At 39.1% G+C, this 22,400-nt stretch overlaps 1 protein-coding gene across 2 annotated transcripts in view; it reads left to right on the top strand.

Annotated features, from left to right (window-relative positions):
• The window catches only part of klhl4 (kelch-like family member 4), a 264,792-nt gene extending 242,682 nt beyond the window's left edge, over positions 1-22,110 (top strand). For both annotated transcript variants that reach the window (XM_078412299.1, XM_078412298.1), the window contains exons 8-11: positions 7,690-7,852; positions 11,175-11,387; positions 13,943-14,114; positions 16,208-22,110. In XM_078412299.1, the coding sequence (XP_078268425.1) occupies positions 7,690-7,852; positions 11,175-11,387; positions 13,943-14,114; positions 16,208-16,267 (608 nt within the window). In that variant the 3' untranslated portion in view covers positions 16,268-22,110. The remainder of the gene's footprint in view (positions 1-7,689; positions 7,853-11,174; positions 11,388-13,942; positions 14,115-16,207) is intronic.
• Positions 22,111-22,400: the final 290 nt, after the last annotated feature.

Raw genomic sequence — 22,400 nt, 5'->3', positions numbered from 1 at the left:
AATTGTAGTGTTTAGATGTGATGGAGTGTTTTTTGTGGTTGTGTATTATATGTGGGCGGGGGGGACTGTAAAATTGTCTCTTCCGAACGGAGACCCGACCTTTTTTTTCTGGGTGGTGTCTCCGTTCAGGCTGCGGCCTACCATCGGCCTAACACCTGGAGCTGGCGGCCTCCACCTGGGACCACCTGGACTCTGGTTCACAGAGCCCGTGGACCGGACCTACCATCTGCGGAGCTGGCTGCCTTCAGAGGCTGTGGTGGCGCTGCGAGTGCGGCTGCGACTAGCCTTTGGAGTCTCCGGAGGCTTCGGCCGCGGGCCTCGTGGATATCGGAAGCTCGCAGGCCCTGCCCTGGGTGGGGGCCGACATCGGGAGCTCCGGCAGCGGCAGCATCTTTGCCCGCCCCGAATCTCGGGGCTTGGGTCGGCCCGCTGCGGACCTTTCATCTGGAACCGGCCACGGGATTTTCTCCGCCCAACGGGGGCTTTGATGTCGGGAGCCACGGCCGCCCCGACATGCAGCGGCAGCGTCTTTGCCCGCCCCGAGTCGCGGGGCTTGGGTCAGCCCGCTGCAGACCTTTCACCGTCCGGTGCGGCTGGAACGTGGCAACTTCAACAGCCTGACCGCGGGAGAAGACGGCAGGGGAAGAGAAAAGACATTCTGGCCTTCCATCACAGTGAGGAGGTGACTGGGGGAGACTCACTGTGATGGATGTTTTGCTCATGCCATCACTAACTAACTTTAATGAAAATGAAGAGAGAAACAGCAAATATGTCAGTATATGATGTTTTGAGTTAATGTTTACGATCAATGGCACTTTCTCATAAATCGCTGGTGTAAAGTCATTAACGTAAAATATAACTCAGTTTTGCTTTCCAGATGCTTTCTGACCTGCTGAGTTTTATTAATATTTTTTGTTTCACTTTAAATGTCCAGCATCCATTGAATTTGTTTTATATTGTCAATAGTCAACTGTGGATTGCCATTTGCAAAAGGGTTGCCAACTTGGAGAAGATTTTGCATACAGACCAGGAATCTTTCATCTAGTTTATTCTTATCAATTGAACTGCAAAAATGCTTTATTTCCTGCTTTGTTTTGTTAACTGCCTTGTGTTTTGGAGATTGAACAGACCATGGTTAAAACATTACAGATACACCTAACACAAAGAGTCTCCATATTTGTGCCATGTTCAATTCAAGCTCAAAACAAAACATGAACTTACCTACATATTTAGAAAACCATTTATGGTCCCATGATTTCAAAAAGAGTGGTAAAATTTGGAAGTATATTTATTGCTATAATGCAAGAAATGCATTAATATGGCATCGTTATTTTTATTAATTTGTGTTTACCATTAATTTGGCACACATAATTTGGCACAGCAATATTCTTCAAACAACAATGAGATAATGACCAGATGATTTACTTTATTTTAAGGTGATTTATCATTTAGATGTAGTATAAGAGAGGCAATGGCAAGTAGAGAATGCTGCTTGTAACAAATGAATAATGTAGTATTCTCAAAAAGATCAATAATTTATAACCATTGATGTTAAAAAATACTTCCCATGATTGATGACTCTAATAGGATGATCGAATGGCAGCACTTAGAATCACAGGGGAAGACATTGTAGTCAATTATTTGTTTGAACACATCACACAATTAGAACAACTGTTCCATATTCCTATTAATCCATCAAATAATGTTGAGTGATTTATTTCATTATATGGATTTCCCTATTAGAATAATGTTTACATTGTCATGCTGTATTGGAGTTGTCATTCTTTCCATCAACACTGCTGAAGCAGTGAATAGCTGTACGTTACAAAGTGCTTTTTCACCCACATGGACCAGTCGTGTTTTTGATAAGTATTACCAAAGTGATACATTTTCAAAATGTTGAATAGTCAATGAACACTCACTCCCTAACTCTCCTACTAGGGTTATGTTAATACTGGTGATTTTTCAGATAAGATAAATTGGTCATTGTAAGCAAGACATTATACTTGTAGAAAACCAGTTTTCTTGTCCAGTCTCGTCTATGAAGGTAGAAAATCCAGTTAAGGTACCATTGAGCATTATTGCACCCTGAGTAAACCAGTGATGCACAACCTTTTTTGGTGGAGAGGGCATGATGTACAATCCAAACCATTTCTGAAGATCCCTCACGAGAAGCATGTTTTAGCTGAATCATACATAACCAGATATTAATATATTTAATTATGTTCAAGGGCACTAATGCCACGGTTCTCACTGTTTCACTCACCTCCTCTCCACTGTGCTGGGTGTGACTGTCTTGCACCTTTGTCACCACACCACACCTCCTGTGGTTCTTTGCATCTTGCCAAGCACATTAACACCTTGCATGAGACGGAAACGAATCAACATCCATGGGAGATAAAATAATTACCAGGGCAGGTTAATGACACGCCATCTGAACTATGTGACAGTGCCATGTTTACTCATATTGTGCCATGGTCTTCTTCTTTTGTGTCCATCATTCAAATGTTACATCACAATCATCATCCGTCCTGAAAAGGGGGCAAGCTTCCGGCGACAATCAGTGGGAGCCTAACTTGTACAGTAGACGATGCTGGTAGCAGAATTAGCTCAGGACACTTCCAGTTTCCAGCCTCGTGACGTGGACGCTTCTGCTATGGGGCCGGTGCTATGGTGATAAAACTTGATATCAACTTGGAGCAAGAGACAAGACCCCATGGGATCCCTGGATCCCTTGTCTCAAACACCTGGACCTTCTATTTGGTGGGCACAGGGGTCTGAGTGGACAGTTGGGGAGAGTCATGCTCCCCCTCCAACCTATTGCCTGTTGACATTATAGGCTGCTTCTTTTAAAGCACTTGGAACCGTCCCGAAGATTCCAGGCTCATAGCCTCTGTTGATTTTACTGGAAAGCCGGCACCTTATATCATTGCCAATTCACTCTCAAAATTGTTGACTGGGCAGCAACGGAGTCAATGACCAGTCAGACCAGTGGTTACAGAAGCACCAAACATAGGTAGGTTAAAAAGCCCCATACCTGTGACTGCACACTGCATGTGGTTCATAAGTTAATGAGTTCATAAGTCATAGGAGCAAGTCTACTCTGCCATTCAATCATGGCTGATCTACCTTTGCCTTTCAATCCCTTTCTCCTGCCTTCTCTCTGTAACCTTTGACAACCTTATAAACCAAGAACCTTTAAAACATACCCAGCGATTTGCCCCCCATAGTCGTCTAAGGCAATGGATTCTACAGATTGACCACCCTCTGGCTAACAAAATTCATCCTTATCTCTTTTCTAAAGGTACATCCATTTATTCTGTGGCTGTGCCCTCTGATCCCAGACTCTCCCACTAGTGGAAATGTCCTCTCCATGTCCACTCTATCCAGGCCTTTCACTCTTCAGTAAGTTACAACAAGATCCCCCTCAACCTTCTAAACTGCAGTGAGTACAGGCCCAAATTCCTCAAACACTCATTATATGTAAACCCAATCATCCCGGGTGTTATTTTTATAAACCTGCTCTGGACCCTCTCCAACACCAGCACATCCACATTCAGATATGGGGCCCAAAACTGCTCACAATACTTCAAATGCGGTCTTTACCAGTGCCTTGTAAAGCCTCAGCATTATATCCCTGTTTTTATATTCTAGTCCTCTCAAAATGAATTTGCATTTGCCTTTCTTACCGCTGATTAAACCTGCAGTTGGGCACGTAGAAGAGTTAACACAAATGACAGAAGTAATGAGATTCAATAAATCACATCTCTCTACCCATTTTACTTGTTAATTAAATGGATTTGTTCAATATCAACTGGCTGACATATTTATTGATTGAGGATGTTTGCCTACATAAACAACATACTTCAAAGACTAATTCAGTACCTGTATTGCAAGTATTATATTGAATATTGTCTTTATTTTCATTCATGCCATGCATGCGGGAAGAAAGAGGTCAGAACTTACTAATTGACTGAGAAAGGTCATAGGAAGTCACTTTCTGGGATGGTTCATGCCAAATGTGAGGAAAGTACTCCTGATGCACACCAGTATTGGAAGTTGCAAGAGAGAATAAAGGAATCATGGTATTTTTCTAAGTTAGGATGGAGTACGACCTGGTGGTACAGCCAAATAATGGTAATCTGCCTGTCGTGGCCTTCTCATTCTTGTGAACAGAGGATGGGTGTTTAGGCAGAGTCATCAAAAAGGCATGTTGATTTGCTGGTGTTACCCATCTTCAATATGAAGCCATACTGTATGCTCAACAATTACATATCATCTTTTTAAAAAGTATATATATAATTTAAAAATGCTCCAAACTGTTAAAGGTGTTTCATCTTGGACCCTTATTTTAGACCTCAGTACACCCTGACATGGATAGAAAATTGGTTGACAGACAGAAAGCAAAGAGTGGGGATAAATGGGTCCCTTTCGGAATGGCAGGCAGTGACCAGTGGGGTACCGCAAGGTTCGGTGCTGGGACCCCAGCTATTTACGATATACATTAATGACTTAGACGAAGGGATTAAAAGTACCATTAGCAAATTTGCAGATGATACTAAGCTGGGGGGTAGTGTGAATTGTGAGGAAGATGCCATAAGGCTGCAGGGTGACTTGGACAGGTTGTGTGAGTGGGCGGATACATGGCAGATGCAGTTTAATGTAGATAAGTGTGAGGTTATTCACTTTGGAAGTAAGAATAGAAAGGCAGATTATTATCTGAATGGTGTCGTTGGGAGGAGGGGGAGTTCAACGAGATCTGGGTGTCCTAGTGCATCAGTCAATGAAAGGAAGCATGCAGGTACAGCAGGCAGTGAAGAAAGCCAATGGAATGTTGGCCTTCGTAACAAGAGGAGTTGAGTATAGGAGCAAAGAGGTCCTTCTACAGTTGTACCGGGCCCTGGTGAGACCGCACCTGGAGTACTGTGTGCAGTTTTGGTCTCCAAATTTGAGGAAGGATATTCTTGCTATGGAGGGCGTGCAGCGTAGGTTCACTAGGTTAATTCCCGGAATGGCGGGACTGTCGTATGTTGAAAGGCTGGAGCGATTGGGCTTGTATATACTGGAATTTAGAAGGATGAGGGGGGATCTTATTGAAACATATAAGATAATTAGGGGATTGGACACATTAGAGGCAGGAAACATGTTCCCAATGTTGGGGGAGTCCAGAACAAGGGGCCACAGTTTAAGAATAAGGGGTAGGCCATTTAGAACGGAGATGAGGAAGAACTTTTTCAGTCAGAGAGTGGTGAAGGTGTGGAATTCTCTGCCTCAGAAGGCAGTGGAGGCCAGTTCGTTGGATGCTTTCAAGAGAGAGCTGGATAGAGCTCTTAAGGATAGCGGAGTGAGGGGGTATGGGGAGAAGGCAGGAACGGGGTACTGATTGAGAGTGATCAGCCATGATCGCATTGAATGGCGGTGCTGGCTCGAAGGGCTGAATGGCCTACTCCTGCACCTATTGTCTATTGTCTATTGTCTATTGATTTGTTTCTCTCTCTTTCCACGTTATCATCATATCATATCATCATATCATATATATACAGCCGGAAACAGGCCTTTTCGGCCCTCCAAGTCCATGCCGCCCAGTGATCCCCGTACATTAACACTATCCTACACCCACTAGGGACAATTTTTTACATTTACCCAGCCAATTAACCTACATACCCTGTACGTCTTTGGAGTGTGGGAGGAAACCGAAGATCTTGGAGAAAACCCACGCAGGTCACGGGGAGAACGTACACACAGTTGATAATGGAAGAAGTTCTTGCAGAACACTAGTGTAAAATAAATTTTGAAGTAGTGACAAGTTGTCTTTTGACCTGGGACAAAGATATAGATGACCTTGCTAATATATATATGGCACAATCTCCTAGGATCTCCTAAAGGACCAATCTAGATGTGAAGATATCTGACTTTGGCATTCCATTGGTCCATATAGAATACTGTGTAATGCTGTGGACAACTTGTTAATATTAATTCTGTCCTTTGATGTTGGATCATGTAATGTTTATAATTTATGATTTAGATCATTTTATTTTGAATAATTTGTGAAGAGCAATGGAATTAAAGCATTTCACTTCTTACCAACTGGCGTCAAACAAAGAAGTGGAAAGATCAGTTTTTATGATAAAGGAAACTTTAAACAATCAGTACATCGTAGATCAATTGGACATCACTAAGAAATCCTGACTTACAAATTATTTTCTCAGCCATAGGATAACACTGTCTCTGCAAAAAGGTGCACTTTGACAAGAATAATGATGCACAGAAGAATCAAACAATGGTGGAGTATGGTGTAGCCCAATTTGGTTGGAATGATAGTTCAGATAGATCAAATGTAACAAATAATACTGCAAGGGGAAAGGGCAGAGTCTGTGCACCCCTAAGATAGAGAGAAAATGCTGGAGGGACAGGCAGCATCTCTGGATAGAAGGAATAGGTGATGTTTCGGATCAAGACCCTTCTTCAGTCTGAGAGTCACGGGAGAGAGTGACACAGAGATAAGGAAGGGTAAGGTATGAAAACAAGACATCAAAAGAGATGTAGCTCAAGGAAAATGTAAAATAGATCATTGTTAGCTAGGAGATGGTGACAACAAAGCAAATAGACTAAAATTTTATCAGGGGACAGTCAGACTGGTCAGAGAACTTGGAAGGGGAGGGATGGGGAGAGGGGGAAAGCAAGGGTTACTTGAAGTTAGAGATGTGAATATTCATATCGCTCGGCTTTAGGCTGCCCAAGCAAAATATGAGGTGCTGTTTCTCCAATTTGCGCTGGGCCTCACTCTGACAGAGGAGGAGACCCAGGACAGAAAGGTCAGCATGGGAATTGGAGGGGGAGTTAAAGTGTTTAGCAACTGGGAGATCAGATAGGTTTAGGAAGGTGTTAAGTGAAATGATCAGGCTGCGATTGGAAAACCCCTAGTAGGTCAGCAATGAAAAAATGGGACATTGGAGATGTAGTCAACATGCATCGGTCTAAAAATATCACATAATGGTAAAACAAATTCCAGAAATCCCACATGGACAAAGGCGCTGAGCACAAAATGATTCTTAACTATATCTGCTGTATCTGAGATTGAAGGAAAAGAACATGGGTACTAATGGGAACATTGCAGAGGGCATGGACACTGGTGATTCAGTTAAAATTATGATAGTTGTAAATCATTAATTTAATTGTTGTTAATGCGCTAGATCAGTTTTTAAAGGTGTACGTAATATATGGCAAGCAATATTGGTCATGAGTGATGATTGTTGTTCTTAGGCTGATACCCTCTTTAAATATTGCAGCATCTGACTAATTGCTTTCCAGATTACAACTACATTTATATATGTGAATTAATTATATAAACATTTATTTAAAACACTGTCCCACATGCATCAGTCCATGTACCTCGATAACAGCCTCCGTTGCACAGTAGCAATACACTGAACACATTTGATCAATATACTGCAGATTTTGATATAATTCCATTGTACATCTGTGTGTATTGCATAAAGGATTGATTTCTTTTTGAACATTTAACATTTACATTTTATCTTTTATAATCTCTATTATAGAATGTTGGACTTAATTCGGACATTTCCTTCAAGCTATAAAACTCTTTTATAGCTGAATTTATTTAGAACTACATTGCTATAATGATAAATATTATATGTTCAAATCTTCTAACCCATCTTTTTCTTTCAGGAGTGGCTGTACTAGAAGGGCCAATGTATGCAGTTGGTGGACATGATGGGTGGAGTTACCTCAACACAGTGGAGAGATGGGATCCACAAGCCCGTCAGTGGAACTATGTTGCTAGCATGTCAACTCCAAGAAGCACTGTTGGAGTTGCAGCATTAAATGGCAAGTAAGTGGATGAGTAGTAGATGCATTGATCCAATAACATAACTTAATCAGAAGTTAATAAATGTACAAAATAAAATATGGTACAAAAGGCACAATAATTCAAATAAGATATCCTGCATGGATTCCACAAATCAGTAATCATTTTTGCATTTTAAATAGAATTGCAGTAAATGTGGATGTACACAACAGTGTGTGTGTGAACACACACATATCCAGATGCAGGGACAGTTTCTTTCCAGCTATAATCAGGCAATTGAACCAACCTACTGCAACCAAAGAGCAGTTCTGAACTACTATCGGACTATCTTTGATCGGACTTTACTGGCTTTACCTAAACGTTATTCCCTTGTCATGTATCTGTACACTGCAAATGGCTCGATTGTAATTGTGTACTGTCTTTCTGCTGGCTGATAGCACTCAACAAAAGCTTTTCACTGTATCTCGGTACATGTGACAATAAACTAAACTGATAACAGGTCTGTTACACCTGAAAAATACACTAAAGCTGTCAATTTAAAAATCTGGAGGTGTTATAGGACTGAACCACAACGAAGGATAGGGCTAGTTCTGAAAAGTTCAAAATTACATGTGTTTAAAATTATAAATAAGGCAGAGAAGGATTATCTTTGAAGTATTGGGAAACAATTTAAATAAATAGATGAGGAATTTTCCATGGCAGGCAGTAGAAAATATAAGAAAGGCAGTCAGAAACAGTCTTGTCAACTGGTGGTGATATTGTCAATTTTCCCCTGAAATAAACTGATTTACACAACTATTGCCAATTTGTGCAACATCTATTCACTCAAAATCTGTTAACATTTGATATACCGAATATTTATTTTATGACAGATGAAAATCTAATTGCAAACAGCCCGTCCATCACATTCAAAAATGTATTTGTTTTAGGCACCCCGGTTTCTAGGAGAATGGGCAAGTGATAGGTGGATAGGACAAAATGAGGATGAATTGAAAGTCTGAAGAAGGGTCTGAAGAAGGGTCTCGACCTGAAACATTCCCATTCCTTCTCTCCTGAGATGCTGCCTGACCTGCTGAGTTACTCCAGCATTTTGTGAATAAATACCTTCAATTTGTACCAGCATCTGCAGTTATTTTCTTACGAATTGAAAGATGTGCACTCTGCAAATAATACAGAGCTTCCTTGTGGAGTGTAGGAGATTAAAGATGGAGAGGGATGAAGTTAAGGATTACAACAAAAACTGTCATTGTAATGGAAAAAGAGATTGGGGCTGGGGGTGGGAAGCAACAGCCCTAGACCGTAAGAGATTTCAAAGAATGTTCCACATATTCAACAAAAATAGGTTGATATGGGATCTGCTCTTATTTTCTTTCCAATAATTGCACGTTCAGGTGTAAAGAAAGGCATAAGATCACCTGCAACCAACAGATTGAATAACAAATAAATACCTACTGGAGGAAAGTTGACAAGGAATATCTATTGAGGATAATTTACTTTGTATTCTCACCGATTCATTAAGACATTGTGGTTTGATTTTGGAATCCGGAGCAGTTTGTGGGAAGTTTGCCTGTGATCCCATGGGCCCAATACATACAGCAAGAGTAGAAATTGCGTATGAAGTATCATGAGTTTAGTCTGAAAAATAAATGTGGGCAGAGTAGCAATTGCTATAAACTGCTCCATGGAAAGTAATGCTAATGTTGCAACACTCTAGATATTCAGGGACAGAATCAGTGGTAATTTGCATCACCATTCACTTCACAAGCCATTCTCCTCTAATTCCATCAGAATCAATCACATTTAGTGGAATAAACAATCTTAATATTTCACATCGACTGACCTTTAATTTGTCCATCGTTCCTTGGGGACAAAACAGAACTGAACAGCACTTAACAATCTAAAAATATCAATTGGAATTTAATTACTGCTAATTAGAACCAACTCCCTATGGTATTGTGAAACAGCAATCTGTATTAATTTAAGTCGTTTTGATATCATAGTTCACTTGCACTGTCCAATCCAATTAGTGAAAATGTTTGTAAATTTTATTTTATTAAATCTTTTCCCATCCTCTTGTCATAATGTACTGGGCAATATGAACAAGTTCAGATTTCACTTTTAGTTTTCTTATGTGTAGATCATATTCCATTTGCATTCAATGCCGCTTCCTTCCAAATTATCTTCCATCCTCTCCTAATGTTCAGATAGACATGAGTTTAGTTCCAAGAATTTCAAGGGCTATCTGATATTCCACTAACCTGCTGGATTTTTGCAGTAATGTGGACATTGAATTCCAATTTCTCAGTGGTAAGCATCACAATTGCCCAATCTGTGGACATCTGAACTTAGAGCACATGCGAACCTAGGTCAATCCATATATTCTCATTGACTTATTGACAAGGATGCCATTGATCTCATTGTGAACCACCCGTGGGAATGGAAAAACAACTCTCTGAGGGAAGTAGAGATCTGCTTCTTTCATTCAGCTTACAACATTTGCTGCAGGTGATACATGTTAAACATTTTAAATCTGTAATTGATAGATTTTTGTTAACTAAAAGTAAGAATAAAATAAGAAATGCAGATAAATAATGTTAATCATAAATCAGCCACAAACTGCCAAGATCGACTGGGGACCCAGCGGGGAGTGGTCGCCAAGAATGAATGGACACCTGGTGGGTGGCTGCCTGCCTCATTGGGCAGTTGTAAGCTTGGCTCACCGCCGCAAGGGAATAGAGACTGTTCGATTAACATTTTGCAACTTTGTTGGTGCCAGAAATGTGACGACTCTTTGTGTACTGACTAGGTGAGTTCTGCAGAATGTTTTTGAGTTGAATAATTGAATTGAATTGAATCAAATTTTATTGGCCAAGTATATATACACATAAGGAATTTGCCTTGGTGCTTTGCTCACTAAAGGATAAAAACACAATATACTGGATGTTATGGAATAACAGAGAATTTCACTGTACCTAGCTAGGTACATGTGATAATAAAGTGTCATTAAATCATTGAAGCATTGAACTATGAAACAGACTGAATAGGCAACTGTTCCTATCTTCCAGGCTTCTCAGTAAATCAAACGCAGACTGAGTGATAACCTATTTGTACACAATTATTGAGGCTGTAAGGATGAGCCTAAGCTTCCAGTAGCCCATCATTTTAATCCACTGCCTCACTTCATTCATATTGGTGTCTTTTTTCTGCATGCTACCATGTTTTCTACGTAACACCAGTAACTACACATTGAACGAATTTCAATGGCTGTCAAGTGATTTGCAAAGGGCAAGTATTTTTCTTTTGTTTCAGGTGTTGCACAAGTCTAATAGTGAATGTTGTTTTGCAGACTCTACGCAGTAGGTGGCCGAGATGGAAGCTCCTGTCTACGATCAATGGAGTGTTTTGATCCTCATACCAATAAATGGAGCATGTGTGCACCCATGTCCAAGAGAAGAGGAGGAGTAGGTGTTGCCACATGCAACAGCTTTCTTTATACTGTGGGAGGACATGACGCGCCTGCTTCTAATCATTCTTCTCGATTGTCAGATTGTGTAGAACGGTAAGTGTGGCTAGGTTTGATTTTTTTATCCCCTGGCTTTATGCCCACTCCTTCAAAAAAGGCACGGGTTCTTGCTGGTCAATGATCCCCTTGATGGTGAGTGTAAACATGAACTGAGACTGCTTTTTTTATCACATTAAAACAATAACTCAGTTAACTTAGTTAATGCAAGGTAATAAAGAAAACTAACTGACAACCTTTCTGACACACTCTTTCGTCAGACGGTGGTGAATCTGTGGAATTATTGGCCACAGAAGGTTGTGGAGGCCAAGTCAGTGGATATTTTTAATGCAGTGATAGATAGATTATTGATTAGTACAGGTGTCAGAGGTTATGGAGAGAAGGCAGGAGAATGGGGTTAGATGGAGGGAGAGATGGATCAGCCATGATTGAATGGTGGAGTAGACTTGATAGGCCAAATGGCCTAATTCAACTCCTATCACTTATGACCTTTCATAGTTTGGTGTATCTCCATTGGCTTCTCCTTGAAGATCTCAAATATCAGTGTGAGACTTACATCTTATTCATTGTGTCTATGTCTGTCTTAGCTATAAATGACAATCATCCTTACCAAAGGACAAGCTGGATTTTTGGAGCTTAACATTTTCTCTATTTTCTATATGTTTGTTAAATTTAAGATTGAATGTTGTAAATTAAATGCTTTCAATATTTGTCATGTTATAATTGCAGGAGTATTTAATAAAGGCATTAGCTGATGTTTTTATTTTCTTTAAGAAAGCCATAGGAATAAGCCCAATGAACTACAGGCTGGTGAACTTATGCAATAGTAGGAAAATTATTTGAAAAGTTGCAAGGGACTAGGTTTATGCATATTTAAACGGCAGGAGCTGATCATGATTATTGCGTGCTTCATATATTGAGGCATAGCATACAGAAAGGTGTGAAATTATGTTGCAACTGTTGCATTATGTTCAATATCTCTGCGTGAGGCCACTAGAACTGCACACAATAATCATTAGTTAGACTTCACTTGGATTATTGTGTGCAGTTCTGGTTATCTCTTGATTGGAAAGATGTAGTTTCATCAGAGTGAATGCAGAGACAATTCAGCAAGATTTTGCCAGATTTGGAGGACTTTAGGTCTGGGAGAAATTAAATAGGCTCGGCCTCTTTTCTATGAAGCAAAGGAGGCTATACGGTGGTGAAGGTTGTTTAAGGTTCTTGTGGGATATATTCGATGCAATATTGGGGAAAAGATCGGCAAGTGGAAATTAATCTCAGCAAGTTTGAGGTAGTTATTTTGGTGAGGTAGTCTGGGTAGAACATATATGGTAAATGGTAGGGTATCAGGCAATGTGGAATGACAAGGGGACCATGGGATTCAAGTACGTAGTTCCCTGAAATTGGAAACATAGATACATAGGGCAATAAAGAAGGCACATGGCATGCTTCTCTTTGTTGGTTGGGGCAAAGAATATAAAAGATGGAACGTTATGTTGCACCTTAACAAAACACTGGTCAGACCACACTTGGAGTACCCTGTTCTGTTCTGGTCGCCGCATGAATGGAAGGATGTGGTTGTGCAGAGATTCCCCAGGATATTGCCTTGATTGGAGGGCTTTAGCTATGGAAAGAGATAACTATAATCACTACAATTTTGCATCATTCTGCTATTCTGCACATGTATTTATTCTTATACTATCATTACTATCAGGGTGACCTGATAGAATCTTTTACCATTATGAGAATCATAAATAGCAAAGATAATCAGAGTCGTTTTTCAATAGTAAGGTTGTCAAGAAATGATAGATATTTGGTGAGAGGAAGGAGTTTTAAAGGAGGTTTGATATGAAAGATTTTTCATCTGGAACTTGCTGCCAGAGGAGGTGGTGGAATCAGATACGGGCATTACATTCAAGACACATTTAGACAGACACCTGATTAGGCAAGGAATAGAAAGATGTTGACCTATGCATGTGAATGGGATTATATCCCATTGTGGGCAAATAGGTCAGGATGGACGTTGTAGCCGAAGGACCCATTTCAGTGCTATATGACTTTAAATTCTATGATTTTTCTGCAATGGATCAGTCAAACCAGTTTTCTATTACTAATGCTGAGCTTTTTTCAATGAGTGTATGGGTCAGAGAACTGAACATTGTTGTCAGCATATTCATTCCGAGCAACTCTCATCTTCTGGTATTTGAAGCTTCCTTGCGCAGAGTTACCTAAGTATGTCAAGTAATTAGTTTTGTCTACAATTTCATCGCCACTTCTTCCAGACTCCAATTGCTTTTTTTCATGGCACTTCCCCAATTGCCATTTACACAACACTAAGTGGAAATTTGTTCTCATTTCTCATGTAATCATTTTTTTCATTGTCATTTGCACTGTTTAATCTTCTGTTTATATATAAAATCTGTACCATAGCGATTGAACAATGAAAGTAAATCTGCAAAGATTTTAAAATTTGTAATAATGCCAAATTCATAAACAAACCTGTTTTATAAGCATAAACTAGTACAATTTGTTTTGAAAATACACTGATAAAAGTTTCAAAGTTTTAACAACCATCCTCATTCTTAAATTTGTAGGTATGATCCTAAAACAGACACCTGGACAACCGTGGCACCTTTAAGTGTTCCAAGAGATGCTGTTGGAGTGTGCCTTCTCGGGGACAAGCTTTACGCTGTGGGAGGATATGATGGACAGACCTACCTAAACACCGTAGAATCATACGACTCACAAAACAATGAATGGACAGAGGTAACATCTCAATAATCCATTCATTTCTTTTTCATGTGTTCTCCAGCTTCTCCTTCAATGCATCTCACTATTCATCTCAAACACCCCATGGAGTTTTCTGCAGATGTTCCTATTTGTTTTAATAGTGATCACCCTTCCACTTATGGATATTTTCAGAGTACACAAGTGAACATTTTATGTTGATGTTTTCTTTGGAATTTCTACATAATTTTAAAATACTCGGTCAGGTTTGAGAAGTTGCAGACACAAAGATTCTTGGCCATTTCTAGGATTCCCAAGATGTCAATTCCGGGAAATGTTGATCTTTTCCATTAAGATTGCTTCTTCCCAGTTAATTTTAAATATCTTTCCATTTATACGCTGTTGGATGGTAGAAAATGAAACATTTTGATTAAAACAGATCACATTGACCATCTGTTCACCTCATGCTGCCTCAACCATCAGTCTTTTATCACAATTCACAGAGAAGTGACCTAATCCAACTGCACACCCTTCAGACAGTTTCTTCCTGCAACCTCTGTGCTTTATTCACTGCTTCCCCTTCTCTGTTGGACACTTGCCTCAACTTCCAAGGCAATAAATAGTACAATTATTCTTTAACCCTCCTTATTGAAATGTGCAGTGATCCAGTTTTCTGTTCATCCCTGTAGCCTTTCTTCCTCTAATTGCCTCAATTTACTTTGGGAGCCTCAGTCTCTATTCAATCAGCAGCATCAAGCAGCATCTCTAGAGAAAAGGAATAGATGACATTTCGGGTTGAGACCCTTCTTTTCCAGAGATGCTGCCTGACCCACGGAGTTACTCTATCCTTTTGTGTCAATCTTTTGTGTAAACCAACTTCTGCAGTTCCCCCTGCACCTATGCCTTTCTTTAATTTCAGCTTATCCTTTTCTCTCTCTTTTATTGATATCTATTCCATAAATATAAAATGTCAACATCCTCCTTTCCACTTTGCAATAACAGCCATCTTTACCACGCTCCACCAATCCCAAGCAATGCACACACCCAGCCTTGCTGCTTGTAGTTTAGTCACTGGAGGTAATTAAGAATCCCAACTCTTGTGGAAAAGTCCACCTACCAGATGCTGCATTGGGAAATGGGAAGTTTTGAGATGGAGCTTGAGAATTTGTTAAATCCTCTCATAAAATGTTTGATGCCCAGACTGAGTTAAACATGGTGAAGAAATATGGAATAAACACTCTGTAATCTTTATGTTTGATACTAACCCTCATATTAATCACAAGAAGGGAGAGCTTTGGGTCAACATTAATAAGTTCTTAAGGCACATTATTAAGATAAATGCAATCTCAATACAATGTAAATAGATTCTTTGATTGGGCTTCTCAGTAACATTCAGTTGCATGAATTAGTGTTTTTGCTTGCAATTGAGCAGAACAACTTTGTCCACTTGGGTTGTGACAATTCTATTCAATCACCCAAATAAAACTGTGGGAAACAGTTTGGTCATTTAGTTAATATCTCTATCGTCTAATCTCAAGATTTATTTGCTGCAATATTTTCAGAAAGATTTAATTCTTAAAATCGAACAGTCACACATTTAATGTAGTTGAAGTGACTGTTATTACAAATCTTACTTGAATGTAGTAGTCTTTTTTTGCTGGTGGAAAAAAAGCCAAATAAATACAAAAAAAATTAAATGCAAATAAATATTAAAACAAAAAATAAGCTTACGGTAAATAACTGACTTTTCCCCACCTAATCGCAGACTAGGAGTCCCAACTGAAATAAATGAAGACAACAAATAAATGAAGATCCCCATGTCAGGTTTAATTGGAGAGGTGGATTTCCCAGTGCAATGCTGGAGAATTCAAACACAACAGGGGTCTCCCATTGAACTTTGTAAATTCCTGGTACTGGCTGGATCTTGGTCATTCCCTTGAGAATGACAGCCCCAGCAACTCGATTTGACTCAATAGTGTAGCACCCATTAGTTTAGGAAATCTTTTACCAAGGGTGGAAATCATAATCCAGGGTTATTAAGGGTTATTAAGGATTTGTCTTTTAAACATGCAGCTTTAACCTCTGCCACTGATGTTTTTGGAGACATTCCCTGATGTGTTTTTCCTCTGCAGGAGGTGCCCCTGAAGATTGGAAGAGCCGGCGCTTGTGTTGTTGTGGTGAAATTGCCATGAAAGATGACAAGAATGTCTCATTTTCTACAAGATCACAGAGAATACATAAAAAATCTACTGTATATAAGTGAGCCATCATTATAAAAACTGCATCAACCTCACCACTGACTGTGATTGCAAAACAGTAAGTTCAGAAGGAATGAGCGATGATTTGATGCAGACTCACTGGTGAAATACATGAATTATGAGCCTACTGTCGATTTAAATGGATGTCATCAGAACCCCATCATTAACGGAATCTCATTCCAGAGTTTGGTGCACCTTACCGGATGTCTGCATGGAATGGGATGCAGAGTGATGATGAATGAAATGCAAACTACTGTGTGAACCTAGCCTTTGGGAAACTTTATTGGTGAAGCTTTCCCTATGACGGATTCAACTGCTGTTGGTTTCCAGGCGCCTGCTCGATCTGAGAAAAAAAATTAAGAGTTCTTACTTGTGTCAATGTTATTGTATGAACAATTGGACATTACAGTGATTTTTCAAGAAAGCTTTATCATTACCTCGTAAAGGTGAAATTTAAACAATCAAAATTAGAAAATGAAATGACACTGAAATGTCATAATTTGTTTCATATCATTTATAGAAATTCACCTTGCAAATACTTTAATCAAAACAGGACTTTGTAACCTTCACTCCATGACATTATAGTTTCCCTTCCACTGGCCCAAGTCTTTGTCATGCGAAAAGTACCAGTCAAGAGGTTAGAATAATGTGAGATGAAGAGCACATCTGGGAATTTCCCCTCAACAGCACTATTCTCCTTTTATCTGAGCCATCACAATACTCTCACCATCACTTATATTGCAATACAGGAAATGACAGGAGACTCCAGGGACATGGTGAAGCTCATATTTCACAACCAAGCATGGGATTACATTAAAACGTTCTCTACACAATGTACAGTAACCCAAAATGTTCCTCCAAATTTTAAGGCTTTATTATAAATCGGTAAAAAGTTCAAAATTTAACGACTTTAATTTCATATTTTTTAAACTATGTATCACAATGTATAACTACTGTTTCTTTAAAAACTACTAGTGAATGGCACACAATTATCAGCAGGGGGTGTATCCATTACATCAAAAATGGCAGCAAACTTCAAATGTCCATGGTTTTAGTGTGCTTTTTAAATTTTAAAAGCAAGCAAGTATCATGTGGTTTCTAACAAGCAATGGGGGTGAAATTTCAAAATCTAGAAAGTAAGACATGTTTTAATGAAGCCCAAAACATATTTTCTAACCTGGTGTAATCTCAGTAACCTGATATCATCATATAAATTGAGGAAATAAAACTATTGATGCTGACAAGAGAGCCACAAGACACATTTTGAGGAAAATAGGAATGTCACTGCATTAATACATGCACCTCAGCTCCCGCACTTGTTGATGATAAATAGGTTATTCCTTGAATGATTCTTCAAATTTTATTCCATATTTAGAAGTATTCATAAAATTATTTTTTTCTGAACATGGATTTAAATATTTATACAATGTTGATGTGGGTTTGAACAGCTCCCCATACGTTTGAAAACCTAATACATCTCTTTAAAGCAATGTGATGATTCAAAAATACCTACCTGTGATCAAAGATATATTTCTACTGCATAATATGACCATTAAATGTATGAGAATCATTTTCATGATACTAAATGATCTTTGAAAATTAGTAAATCAATGGAAATAATATTACACCGAAGTTAGTCATAGGTGTATTTATGTAGTGTTAGCAATGCAGAGTTATATTTATGGAGATAAATGAATATAATCTTTAATCCAGATGTCTATGTACATATCATATTTATATTGGAAAAGTACTATTGGTGATTCCAGTTTTCTGAGCCTCTGAATATGCCAACGTAATGATGGCAGGTGTGTAGGACCTGCTGAATGGATAAACTAATAACGGTATACTTGCAATGTATAACATTCCATTACATTTTATATAATCATCCAGAGAACAAAGAATATTTTATACATTACTAGGTAAAGACCAGCACAAGTCACAGCTGCAGTATTGGGATCTACTCCACTGAATCTGAGCAGAGCAGGTTTAACATCAGTGAGCCCGAGGGGAGGTGGAAGGAATAGCTTATATGTTACTATTTAAAACAATCAGGGACTGATTACAGGAAATGTGAATTATATATTTGGATAGTAAACTTTGGTCCTGATTCTTACTGATTACAGAATTTCTAAACCAAGGTTAATGAGTTAAGGCCACCATAAACACATGTAAATTTTATTTTCTGATTTCTGTCTCAGTCTCAAAACATTTAATGTCACTCTTAGTTACCAGTAATCATGAGGTCCTATCCTCTGCACATAGCAAACAACAAATTAGACAGTTTGCAACAAGTAGGAGAGTTTTTAATATTGGTCAGGTGAAATACATTGCATTGCCTTGGAAGGATTAGTGTGCATTTTATTTGGCCCATGATCATTTTTATTTTGCAGAATAAGTTATTTTGTACCGGGACCAATTTATAAGGCAACAATACAAACAACAAGGTACACCGTTCGTTAGGTATGCTCTACTTGGGCAGCACGGTGGCGCAGCGGTAGAGTTGCTGCCTTACAGCGAATGCAGCGCCGGAGACTCGGGTTCGATCCTGACTACGGGCGCCGTCTGTACGGAGTTTGTACGTTCTCCCCGTGACCTGCGTGGGTTTTCTCCGAGATCTTCGGTTTCCTCCCACACTCCAAAGACGTACAGGTATGTAGGTTAATTGGCTGGGCAAATGTAAAAAAGAAAATTGTCCCTAATGTGTGTAGGGTAGTGTTAATGTGCGGGGATCGCTGGGCGGCGCGGACCCGGTGGGCCGAAGGGCCTGTTTCCGCACTGTATCTATAAATCTAAATCTAAAAAATCTAAATCTACTCTGAACTAAACAGTAAATAACATGTGGAGTATTATGATTCTTGCAACCAATCCAATGCTGCAAAGGAGTATCTGTACAGTTTGTAAAGGATATACAAATCACTCAAAAATATCAATGTCTCTGCATAACTAATTGTACTTGGTATGGTTAGCACTCAACAGCTTAGTGAATCTATATAGAGGAGCGAGAGGCTGCTCCTTCTGCCAAAATCTATGTTGTTGGGGGTACATCTTGGATTTGAGGAAGTCTAAGAACTCTGAACTCTTTCAGTCCTGACATGCAGTTTAGCTGCCAGTTTTAACTCCTCTACTGCCCTGAAAGAAATGGCTTTCAGTTTTGGAGTTAATTCAATTGGCAGGAGGAATTGTGATGAACCTATCCATTTGTACAACAAAAATACATTTACTGTACAGTACACCAATTTATTTGTAATTTTTACATAAACATGCAAGTAAATAGGATTTAAATAAATTCAGAATATTTTGAGTCAAAAGTAGAGTTAGAAACATTATTCATTGGCCAAATTTGTTGCTGTTGATTGTTATCTTTTGGACAAATAATGAACTTTTAGATGGTTGCACGTGATGGAAAGTTTAAATTATCAACTACCGTCTAAATTTGCAAAACAAATTGCCAAAAATTGTACTTTGAGCAGCTATTTACACTGCCTTTCGGTATTACTGGACTCTGCATAGGCAATGAAGTATCTTTTCAGTAACACAATTTATACCAAATCTTTGGTCATCCTAACGTATTTTTTTTGTCCAGCATGTGAGAAATCTTTCCTTTCTTTCCTTTTTGGTGTACCTGTCTTTAAAATTGCTGTGTTATCCTGCAGTTACCAGTTTGCAAATAAACAAAGGTGTTAAAATAAGCAAATGTTGTTGTGACCCTTGATCCATACCAACTCCAAATAGAACATGAATTTGTTGTTACCCATGCTAACTCATAAGTTCATATGTCCCAGGAGCAGAATTAGGCCATTCAGTCTAATGAGTCAACTCTGCCATTCAATCATGTCTGATCCATCTGTCCCTCAACCCCATTCCTCTCTCTTTTCCCCATAACCCAAGATCAAAGTTAATTTCATACCACAACACTTTAGCAGCATTTCACATCTCTCAATACCCTCCAGTCTGAAAAAGCCTTCCACCAGCAGCCTCTGGCAACCTCTTTCATGAAGCCAATTTTCTATCCAGTCGGCCAGCTCTCCCTGGATCCCATATGATCTAACCTTTCAGAGTAGCCTGCCATGCAGAACCTTAACAAATGCCTTGCTGAAGACCAAACAGACAACGTCCACAGCTTTGACCCCATCAACCATTTTGGTTACTTCTTCAAATAAACTCAATCTGATTCATGAGACATGATCTCCCTTGTACAAAACCACGCTGACAATCCATAATCAGCCTCTGTATGTGCAAATGCATATATATTTTATCTCTCAGAATGCTCTCCAGTAACTTGTCTACTATAGATCTTAGGCTCAATGATCTATTGTTCCCAGGCTTTTCCTGCAGCCCCCTTTCTAAATAGAGACACATTCGCCATCCTCCAGTCTTCCGGCACTCCATCTATATTTAATGATGATTCATATATCTTAGCCAGGATGCCTGCAAATTTATTTTCAAGTTTCCCAGTGTCCTCAGAAATATCTGATCAGGCCCAGAAGATTTATCTACCTTCATACGCCTTAGGATATTCAGCATTTTCTCCACCATAATACTGACTGCCCTCAAGACATTTCCATGAACTGTCTTGTTCATCACTTTTCATGCCTTTCTCCACAGCAAAAACAGAGAGGAAATAGTCATTGAGGACCTTGCCCATCTTCCGCAGCTCCACTTTGGTTTCTGAGGAGGCCTATTCACTCCCTTGTCACCCTGTTTCCCTCAATGTACATAAAATCTCTTTGGATTTCACTTGATGTTATCTGCCAGAGCTATTTCCTGACCCCTTTTGGCCTCCTGATCTCCTTCATAAGTATACTCCTCAGTTCTTAAATTCCTCCGGGAATACCAGTTGCCTGTTCCTGTCCATGCCTCCTTTTAAATAAGAAGTCCTAAATAACAAGCCACTTATCCCGAGGTCATGCTATCTCACTTTGTACTTTCTAGTCAAAGGATCTCTCATCTGTTTGTGAAATAATCTTTTAATTTATAACAATATTTTAGGCATTTCTGCATCCACTACAACCTCTATGCTTTCCGATTTTAAGTCACACAGTGATTTAAAAAAAAATTAGCTAAAAATTGAGTTCATGACTTCTGGTATGTTGTTTGTATCCAATGTTTTAATATTGTTGTATGCACAGCCAGTTTAAAGGTACCAAGTGGCCTCTTTAAATTATTGCCGGACAGTCAATAACTTTTAAAGGGGCAAACGCTACACCATAGAATTGACCAGATATTTCTGGGACTTTCCAATCCCATAAGGAATTCTTATTTTCCTTTAAAGGAAATCCTATACAATAAGAGACAGTTGGCAACACCTTATCAATCTGATCTTACATATAATAGAAGGGAGTAGACAAGGACAGAAGGGAGACACAATACTCATAGCTGTTGAGTGACTGAAAAGATATCCCCAGCTTAATTGGGAGGCATCATGGAGGACTAAAGGATGGTGCTGGACGTTTAAGATTAGTATTACCTTACTGTCATCATTTCTGCCACAGAATATATTGTGAATCATTGTCCTGTATATTATATTTTTAGTTTGCAATCACATTAGTATCTGCCCTATCAAATATAACAGTATAACAGTATAACAGAGCTTTATTTGTCATTCGGTACCAAGGTACCGAACGAAACTACATCCGTAATAGGTTTCAATGGAAATACTTATTGGTCTTCAGAGAAACTTCTGAAAGAATTTCATTGTACCTTGTGATGAATATAAACCATTTTATGACATTTGTTTGTTTTCAACTAAAATAAATCATTGTCACTATCCAGCTTAAGACCATTGTAGCTATCAAATTCTTTGTGCCCAGGGCTATCAAGGAAACAAGCTGAAATAGCTCCAAGCCCAGTTACAGATCAAACAGAGTTTAGGTTTTTCTCGGAGTCTTACTGGCAGAAAATTTGGCTATGCACCTCTGATTTTTTACAAAATCATCTTTCAGTCGCCTCAACCTCAAAAGGAATAGGGGTATTAGCCAACAAATGATAATAGGGGCAGTAAAACAATGGCCGGAGGATGCATTATTCCCTTTGAATGGCATTAAAATGGTAACACTCGTCATCCGAA

Source organism: Rhinoraja longicauda, chromosome 15, assembly GCF_053455715.1.
Source record: "Rhinoraja longicauda isolate Sanriku21f chromosome 15, sRhiLon1.1, whole genome shotgun sequence".
Taxonomy (NCBI): Eukaryota; Metazoa; Chordata; class Chondrichthyes; order Rajiformes; family Arhynchobatidae; genus Rhinoraja; species Rhinoraja longicauda.
The sequence above is the reverse complement of the archived record's forward strand: the minus strand, read 5'-3'. Positions and strand labels throughout refer to the sequence as shown.